This window comes from Episyrphus balteatus, chromosome 2, assembly GCF_945859705.1.
Source record: "Episyrphus balteatus chromosome 2, idEpiBalt1.1, whole genome shotgun sequence".
Lineage (NCBI taxonomy): Eukaryota > Metazoa > Arthropoda > Insecta > Diptera > Syrphidae > Episyrphus > Episyrphus balteatus.
Window position 1 is genome coordinate 109,009,987 of NC_079135.1, and position 10,270 is coordinate 109,020,256.

Sequence of the window (10,270 nt, forward strand, 5' to 3'; positions counted from 1 at the left end):
TTTTTAAAAAACGGCTCCTACAATTTTCGAAAATATTTTTCTAAAAATACTTTTTTGTACAAGAAATAAAATGGCATATTTTTTTTTTTTTTTTAAGATAATTTAAAACGTTTAATTAATTATAAAAACAGATTTAATTTTTTTATACTACTTATGAAATTTCTTCAAAATATCAAATTTTAAATTTCTTGAATAAAAAGCTTTAACATTATAGTTACTTTAAGCATAAGAGCAAGTACGTGAGACCCCAGGCGTGCAATTTATTTAATGAAACGTATATATATGATTTATTATTGCAAAATAATACATCAAGTCAATTTTTTAAATTTTTTGCTTTTTTGAAGAAAAATAAAAAAAAAAGAAAAAGGTTAATACCGGGAATCGAACCTGAATGTCAGTCGTGCACCTTACCCTTACCCTATAGGGCAGTCTTTTACAAAAATAATAGTGGCAATAAGGGAATCTCTTAGTTTTAAGTTGAAATTTTTTTCAGTGTAGGGTCATTTAAACTCGTATTACTCGAAAAGGGGAAAAAACTGCGCTATTATTTCGAAAGGTAGGACAGTATTTTTCATTTGAGAACTTAAATTGTTGAAGGCACTCGAAGGTTAACCAACTTAATCTACAATTTACTGAAAATTAAGGTAAATAAAAATGATTGAAATTGCTTCGCTTACGATCCCCATTACAAGAAGTCTTAATGTTATTTAACAATATAATTTTATGTTTTTAGGAATTATTAACCATCTCCTTTAATATCCATAATAATTTAATATTGTCCACAATTTTTCATTGTATTGTAAGTATTGAAATAATTAAATTTTTTGAATTTATTTTTTCAGTAATTTAAGCGTTTCAAAATATAATTTTTGGCGCAAACCCTAATTTTGTAGTTCAAACATTTAAAAAAAAATTAAAAGTCTTGTTTAAAAATTACAATCACTAGCAAAAAAATCTTCAAAAGAATAATTTTTAAACTCTTATTTATTAAACTGACAGAAAGGAGCTACAAGGAAGAAAAGAATAAGGTGAAAAAAAAAAATTGAAAAAAAAGTTAGTGGTGATTTCAGTGCTTTTTGGAGTAAAAAGAACATCTGCACGGCCATTTCTTGACGAAAAGTCATGAAATTTGGTACACTGAAACATGTTATTATGGTAACGAAAAAGTTGCCAAATTTTTTTTATAACTCAAAATGGCGGCTTCAACATGAAAAATATAATTACTTTCAGTGTAAAGCTAAGATTAAAAGGTCAGTTAACGCGTTCACTCTGACGTCACCAAAATCATTATATTGACTTTGTGACAGCTTTTAAAAAGATTTCGGTGAGTTGACCGGTTTCGTCCACCTTGTAATCCTAGCTTTGTTTCATTATGTCTTATTCTGACATTTTGGATCTTGTATAAATACTCATAGGTATTTCATTTAATTTTGTTCCTTGAAAACTTTGTTATCTATCTCATATTTCTAATAGAAAAACTTATTGCAAAATTGGACTAATTAAGTCAAAAACTGCATTACATAAGTTATTTTCATTGCTTTCCAGAACACGTGAGGTTTTTTGACATTACCTATATTTATTTTGTATTCATTTTTTACACCAAAAACTTTTTTTACTATACAAATTTTTGTCGTAAAAAATTTAATTTAAATGAATTCCACGTAATTCTGTCACAAAGTTCAGCTTTAAAAAAAATAAAACAACTTCTTTAACTATTCCATCAAATCATTAATTTATTTTAAATCCAAACTATCACATCGCACCAAATTATATTGCATTCGCATTTTATTTATTCTGACACTTTGGTATCAAAATTTAGACTTCTCACTTAATGTCCATAGCCATTCGTTCTATTTGTGTAAAAGCAACAGCTGTGTGACAGTATGATGCAACTTAAATTATATCGCGCAAAAGAGATAATAGAATACAAAATAAAAAATACAATTTTTTATTTAATACAGGGTGTTTTTTTTTATTTAAACCTAAACTTAAATAACTTTAATTTATGAAATATTTTAGAATCGTTAATATTTTGAAGCTTTTTAGATGAGTTACGAATTAAGCTGGTGTCACAAAAAAAGAAACGTGATACCAAACTAATCAGCAAACAACAAATAACTATTTTTTCTGAATATATAATTCACATCTGGTCCTTCAAGATATGTCCATAAATACCAATTCGAAGCACTGCTCCAATTTTTAACGGACTTCTAAGGATCCAAGAAGTGATGGTGAGAATTCCAGGTTTACAGTCTTAAAAGTATAGTTATAGGTAGTGAAGCGTGCTATCTCAGCTCTCAGGGTGAGGTGGTGAATATCGCGTAACAAATGCTTGATATGATGACATTTTGCCCAGCAATAAAACTTATTTTCAGGCATCTAATTCCTATTTTCACTCTTATCTGTTTGCTAAAAAAAAAACACCCTGTTTAAAAAGACATCCAGGCTGAAAAGAGAACAGTTCGTTTTATTTTTTACCCAAACACATTTTTTTTTAAGTTTCTTTTTTTTTAAAGCTTCATGATTGCATATAAAATAAGTTCCTTTTTTTGTGTCCCCAACAAAACCGTCACAGGATAAAGAAAAAAAAAACTAAAACGAAAAAAATAGGAAAGTCACGGGCACGAGTATTCTGCACAATATGTGCAATGCACGACTTGTTCAAACTTTCCAAAAAAAAAAAAAAAAAAACAATTTCAAAACTTTTACTTACCAAAAAAAAAAATATAATAAAATATAAATCCTTATAAAAATATAATCGTAGCCATATAACAACAGAAAAAAAAATGTCAGTTTGCACTTTACAGTGCCAAACTATAGTACTGAGGAGCATTTCCATGCGGTCTTTTCTCTAATTTTTTGTCGTCCGCAGGATAAACTGACTGACCAACAAACTGACCAATCTATCAGTGTGATTCTTATTGTAAGTGGCTAGGAGAAAGGAGATAGAGGGAGACAGAAATATAGGATTAAAATGAATGACCGCAATAAAATACGAACGACATCAATTTGAAAGGAAAAGAAAAAGTATTTTTTCTTTGCAGCAAGCATAATATGTCCTTCCTCTTCAACAAATCCTCTGCAAAATTACTACCCAAAAAAAAGAATCCTTTTTTCGTATGTGTGTTAGTGAGCTCATGCAGTTTTTGTGGTGTCTCGTGGCAGTAATCGACAAATATTGGCCATCTTACGGTTATTTGTTGAAACTTCAGGAAAAAGGCTCGTTTAGTGATCGATTCGGTGGATTTCCAAAAAAAAACTCAGAGAGAATTCATAATAGATTTTCAAATGGTTTACCAGAGGGGGACGAATAAAGGATGCTTATTTGCTTTGAGTAGAAAATAAATTTTCTTTTGTTGACGACGAACAAAATCCTGTGAGAGACCAAGGATGTGTTCTAATTCTATTGGTCAATATAAGTGGTTTTTGAAAGCTTATTTGGGTGGAAAATTTTGTGTGGTATATTCATTCATATGCCTGATGGAATACGATTTTGGGATAAATACTTTTGGAATATATTTATTAAAATGAATAAAGGTTAACCTATATCGACAATTCAGGGGTTGTTGGCAGGGATTTATGGAATGATAAAAATCGATAAAGATAGGTATTACTAGTTCAATTCGTCTCGTGATTTCTTTTTCTTACAAAAATACCTTGAAAGTATGTTAATGTACATTTTTTAGGTATAAACAAGGTTATGTTATGATTTTTGATGAGACCAAAATCGATACTATACCTGTTATCGGCAGATATTTCTATTTTAATTTAAATATACCAACCATCTTTTTATTCGAATCTTCAAAAGACATTACATCTGCCAATGACGTTCAAATCACTTGAGGTTCCGCAAAACCCTTGACAAGAAAAAAATCTCCCCTTCCAAGCAACGATGACACTTTATTTCCCTCTTGGTTATTCAAGTGAATGGCTGACTGACTTGCCTGACTGTGGTTGTAACCCATGATGGGTTTTCCATCAGGACCTCTCTTTCTTTCTCTGTCTATCTTCTATAAAAAAAAATAAATTCCTCTTAATACCTGAGCTCTGCTGAGTGATAGCTTTTCATTATACTTATAGAATCTCTTGTTCGCCACTAAAAGTACTTGAACAAAACTTGGACAATACCTTACATATAGAAATAAACTGACAATAGAAAGTATATAGGAAAGTTCATTACATTGAGAGCTATTGAAGAAATGTATTTTTAAACTCTCAATCGGATATATAATTTTGTTTGTGTTTTAAAATAAATTAAATGGAATCAATTTTTTAAATCATCTTTTTTAAGGAATAACACCTTTTCTAGTTGCAATAGAAATTGAGTAATTTTATCTTAAAGCATAATGTTTACCAGAGGAATCATTCATCGAATGAAGTATGATCGTTACATCATTATAGTATTATTATAATCATCTTACCAACCGAAAAGTTTGAATCAAGTAGAGAAACTGAAAGTTATCAGCCACTTATAGGCACCACAGTGTTTTGCTTACAAAAGTTTGATGTGGGAAACAACATTAAAGTATGCTTCTTTATATTACAAAAGGTACCACAACAAGGTGTGTGAATAAGTTTTATCAATTGGTAGTTTCTCCACTGATGATTCGATCGCTAGTTCAGTCAATTATACAAAATCTGAAAAAAAGTTGTGACGCTGTGGATTTGGGTCTCAACTTGGGCTGTTTACTCACATAAAAACCTTGTCAAAAAAAATGTCAATACAAATAGACAAAATGACCACTCGGAAATATAATTTCTTCTTATTAAAAATGTACCAAACGAAGTATATACAATACATACATATTATGTTATTAAATACAGTAAAACCTGTTTAATTGGACCACCCTTGGGACCGAAGAAAAGTGGTCCGATTAGGAGGTGGTCCACTTATAGAGGTTCCTTTTTAATCGGACCGGTCCATTTAGAAAAAAAAATTCTCTCATTCATACCTCTAACCCACTTAAAAATGGCAATAACATTAACATTTTTTTTTCAAATCAATTTCACAATAAAATCAACTTCAAAAACTCTATTGCACTGTCAAATTGTTTCCTTTGCCAAGAAACGAAAAATAAAATTAAACATTTTGAGGAATCCCCGCATATAACAAGTATAACTTTGCAAAATTGGCCAAGAAAAAAAAAAATGCGATGCATACGTACATGAACATTGAACACACATGTTTCATATTTTTGACTTTTGGTCCAATTAAACAGGTAAAACAAAAAGCAAAGAATGTTATGAAGGTGGTCCATGGTCCGATTAGCAGTTGTCCCGATTATAGAGGGAAATTTGTATGAAAATTAGCAGGGAAAGCAATAAGTGCGGTCCAAATAGGAGGTGGTCCGATTATAAAGTGTCCCAATTAGCAGGTTTTACTGTAACTTCAAAAAAATTATTAACATCATTTTGAATTGCTCATTTATTACGAAACTATAATCGTCTTGTTTGCTCTAAATAACAAAAAAAAAAAAAAAAACAATTACTTTTACTTGTTTTTTTATAATCCTTTATGGCCATATTATTCACTCTGGGTTTAGTTTGGATTTAAGTTAATTTTAAATCCAATCCATTAAATCTGAATTTCATAAATCCAAGGATTTAATTTTTTGGTCACATTATTCACTCAAAAAAAATTTTATGTTTATTCAATAAATTTTGTATAATTTGCATTTATCTTTATTTTTCCTTCACAAAATACGTGAAAAAACAACTGAACACTGTGAAAATTAATTTTACATCTGGATTTATAAAGTTAAACAGACCTCCAGAGAGCAGTTTAAATTTGTTTGGATTTAACGAGATTGGATTTAAGAAATTGGATTAAAGATTGGATTTAAGTAGTGAATATTATGGAATTGGATTAATTTTTGACATTTGACATTTGACATTGTTTACATCCAGATGTATTTTTTAAACTAGTGAATAATATGGCCGTTACTGTTGAATGGTAAAATATGTTAAGTTAAGAAAAAAATTTTCTCTGTAAACCAACAAATAAAAAACTTTTGTTTATCCTTAGGAATCATTTGTTGCTGTTTACCGTGTAAAATTTTACTGAGCTAAGTACTGAGTTACCATTAAAACACGGCTAATGTTGTATTTATTTCATTGAATTTTAAATCCCCTTCGACATTAAATTTTTCACGTCCGAACCCTGTTAAACTACTTCTTATTAGTACTTTTGCGCACACTGGCTTGAACGAAAAGTTTCGTTTTGGTTTTCATTTTTCAAGACTATTACGCAGCTGAAGCGAAACGAAATTTTCCATACAAAATTTCAACGAAATCTTGAACGAAATTAAATTTGTCAAAACCTTCAATTTAAATTTGTTTTGTTTTTGCTTAAAAACTTATTTTCTGATGAATTTTCTAAAATTTTTTTTATCTGTATTTTTATTATTTTTATTTTTCTATAATACCCGATGGTATTTTTTCGTTAACATGTTCGCTGTTGACTTTGAAGACTTCAAAATTTTTCGTTTCGCTTCAGCTGCGTACTAGGCTTTATATGTCAAAGAATGTGCTGAGCATAATTTCGCGAGCAAAATTAATGGAGACTTTCTGCAAAAGTAGGTACTACCTCGCTAAAATTAATCTTGAGAAGTAATTAATAGAAAAAATAAATTGTATTAGCTACGTTCCTTTAGAAATATTTATCTACTTTTTAGTACTTAAAACTACTTTGAACTACTTTTGCTATATTGAAAAAGTAGTTCAAAGCAGCTTTAAGTACTAAAAAGTAGATAAATATTTCCAAAGGAACGCAGCTATTGTGATCTGCGTACTAGACTTAAGGCCCTAACTACACTGCCCCAAAAAAAGAATAAGTACAAAATTAAAATTTTTTAAACATATCGTCGCTTATTTTACTTTCAAAATTAAAAATCAAAAATCAAAAATATTAAACCGTATTAGGGTCGAATTGAATTAAAAAACTTTTTGTATACTTTGTCTTTGTTCACAATCTTATTGTAGTTTAAGTGGCCAATATAGTTAAGTCTTTAATGTTGCTTTAAAAGCATTATTTCCTATTTAAAAACATTACTCTTTATGAAAGAGAGAAAACTTTAGCTTATTTGAGCTCCATCTAAGACCGTGTGTGAATTGCGTTAAATAGTTAACACCCTATAAAATTTTTGACACTATTGGGGTGAATAAAAAAATTTCAAATTGTTTAATATTTTTCTCTGCCTATTTTCTGCCTATTTTCTGCCTCTTTTCTGCCATGAAACGTCTTTTTAATAAAAAAAAAAAAAAACAAAACGAAACCATCTATAAAAAAATTTTAACCCAAATTTAACCAGGTCCCAGAGCCCAATACATTTTTAACAGATGAAAATTTTTTATTCACCTCAATAGTGTCAAAAATTTAACACGGATTTAACTATTTAACGTAATTCACACACGGCCTAAATTTTTCTTCGCAGTTGATTAACTAACTACTTGCGCAATATAATGACATCTTTATACAAAATAATCCTTTATAATATCCACCATTTTTGTCTATACTTTTATTACCACGTGATTAAAAAAAAAAGTTAAGAAATCCTCACATTTGGCAACGCTAAACCTGCACAAATATTTTCTATGAAAACGAAACTTGTTTTTTACTTTGAATTGTTCCACTAACACAAGCGCATTGATTAACAAGTTGATCTTTTTTCTTTCTTTCGTTTATCTCTGAAGCTGTTGCCTGTGAACGCGAAGTGTGGTTGAAATTTTTCTTTTATTTTCAATTCAATAAAAAACACTTTAAATTTCAACATATAAATGATACTTTTACTTCTATTATTCATTTAAATAAGTGTGTGGATATCGAACTTTTTTCATATTGGTATTCATGGTGAGCAATAATTCTATTCTACTTTATTATTTTGTGAGCAAAGATCATAGACAAAACATACCAAGATACAAAACGAAAACCTCGACTGTTTCATCCCAATTTGCCTACAGTGGTGTACTGTACGTATTGGTGAATAAATTTTGTGTCCATGAATAGATGTGAACGAACAACAACAATCAGTATTTCTCAACACAAGCCAAGTCATCCCATCGATATTTGACAGCAAGTTTTCGTTTCTTGGTATGGGATGTACTTGATGTATTTTGTGCATGAATTGTAAATTTCATTTAAGTTCTGTCGTTTGGTTTCTCAACTCACTTGTTTATGTGTATATGTATATCTTTTTCTTTTCAGCTTTTTTTTTTGACGTTTGATTAGACTGCACGTGTTTTTTTTTCTCCTTTTTGGTTGACATTTTTCTTTTCGTTATTTTAAGCAAAATCTAAAATGACAGAATTTATTAGTTCTCAACGAGGTGAAACAAAAATGCTTCATGAAGGCTATATTTATTCGAAGCATCGAGCTGATCGAATTAAAACAATTTGGCGATGTGAAAAGTATCAATCGTATGATAAATGCCGTTCAAGGGCCATATCGCTTAATTCAGTTGAAGTTGAAGTTGTTGTACTTGCTGAGCATAATCATGATCCAAATCCAACCTTATGTGAAAAGGCTAAATGGATGGAGACATTGAAAAAAGAAGCAAAAAACTCTACAGAATCTACAAGAAAGATTAGTTTAAGGCTATTGGCAGCTGCTCCCGAATCAGTATTGGCTCATGTTCCATTTTTGGAGTCAATGCAAAAGACAGTATTGAGAGCACGGAAGGGTAGATATAAAGGCACGACTTCGGTTTGTCAAATTAAACCCAAGATGAAGATGCTGGCGGAACAGAAATATGTGGAAATAAAAAACGAAAAGCTAGAGGATTCAGAGTGAAACATAATGCATGTACAATGTACATAACGATATATACATTTATAAGCTATTTATAAGTATAATAACACATTGTGATATGATTTAGTTTTTGTAAGTCATTAAAATAAACAGTTAATTTGTATGTTTTAAAGAGTGGATGTTCTAATTTGTCGCTAAGCTTAAAGGAGATCGATTGTTTTTTTTTTTTCGAAGTATATTTAAAATTTTAATAAGAAATGTAAAAAAGTAATGAATATGAAAATGATTTTTAAAATAACCAAATTAAATGGTTTTAGGCCCAATTTATTGACTCTCCATTAAACTTTAAATCTCCATTAAAAAAGGGAATTTTAAATTTAAAAACAAAATTCATTTATTCAGTCTCTTTTAAGAATGTTTTTGAAGTTTGACATCATTAACTAATAGAGCATTAAATTTAAAAGCCCTTTTAGATAAAAAGCCAAATTCGACTTTTTAAGAAGGATATTTAGAGCTAATGGAGGTTTTAAACATGATATGATTTTATTCACTCTCCATTAGCGTTAAATGTCATTTCTGTAATTATTTTATTGTTTTATTTGAAAAAGAAAAAATAAACATTGAAAAATTGGATGAAATGTCTTCAAAGGATGGTTGCAATAACTTTTTAGTCCTAACAGTTTTGCAAATTTTGTGATACGATTTCAATGAAGTTATATCTGTTGAATCGGTCTACTGCTGATTAAATATCGCTTTTATGCACCTGTATCTATTGGGATTTCTATTGCAGGATTTGATGGTGTATCCAATTTATCGTCACTCGGGCGATTGCTAAGAATCGGACATATGTACATAGGTACATATACCCTAATATGTTTGCCCTAAAACGACACAAAAAAGAATCGCTCAGGGACACCAAAATTGAGGTTCGAAACAATTATCGTGCCATAATGAAAAGGGGCAAAGGGCGGAGGGAACTACGAAGTTAAAGTTGAAAATCAGTAATACAAATTGGCGCTCCTAGAACAAGTCGTTTTAATAGAAACGACGTTTTCATTTCATTGCAACATTGCACTAAAGATTTTAAATGGACACAAATACAAAAAATGCATCTACTACGCAGAAATGCACAATACGCTGGAATCATCTTCTCCACTTCCAAAGAAACACGGCCAGGCTGCGATGCTGCATAACATTGTCATCTCATAAAATAGCAATTCCTTTAGTTTTTGGTTAACACTGGCATTTTGATACCCTCGCTTACGCACCAGTTTTTATGTTTGTTAAGGCTTGGCCACACTGGAGGGTATGCGGTAAGGGTAGCGGTGAGGGTACTTGTATGATAAAAATTCCAAACTGACACATCAACGTTCAGGTGTGGAATTTTTTTAGTACAAATATCGTTACCTCTATACCGCATACCCTCCGGTGTGGCCAAGCCTTTATATTATTCGTCATTCAAATCTTTAATTTCAAATCTACATATGTATGTACAAATATATTTTTTGATTTGACAAAATCGAA

General features: G+C 30.1%; 1 protein-coding gene across 2 annotated transcripts; it reads left to right on the plus strand.

The window, feature by feature from the left end:
• Positions 1–7,653: 7,653 nt before the first annotated feature.
• On the plus strand, positions 7,654–8,827 carry LOC129912162 (uncharacterized). 2 transcript variants are annotated; one of them, XM_055990297.1, is made up of 2 exons: positions 7,654–7,849; positions 8,286–8,827. In XM_055990297.1, exon 2 carries the CDS (start codon positions 8,297–8,299, stop codon positions 8,786–8,788), a length of 492 nt encoding a protein of 163 aa, XP_055846272.1. In that variant the 5' UTR covers positions 7,654–7,849; positions 8,286–8,296; the 3' UTR covers positions 8,789–8,827. The 2 variants fall into 2 exon arrangements, with proteins under 2 accessions (XP_055846272.1, XP_055846271.1); XM_055990296.1 differs by having other exon boundaries at positions 7,655–7,849; positions 8,204–8,827.
• Positions 8,828–10,270: the final 1,443 nt, after the last annotated feature.

Bases quoted from the DNA above. Each gene is read 5' to 3' on its own strand.
- LOC129912162 (XM_055990297.1), top strand. From the start codon at position 8,297: ATGACAGAATTTATTAGTTCTCAACGAGGTGAAACAAAAATGCTTCAT.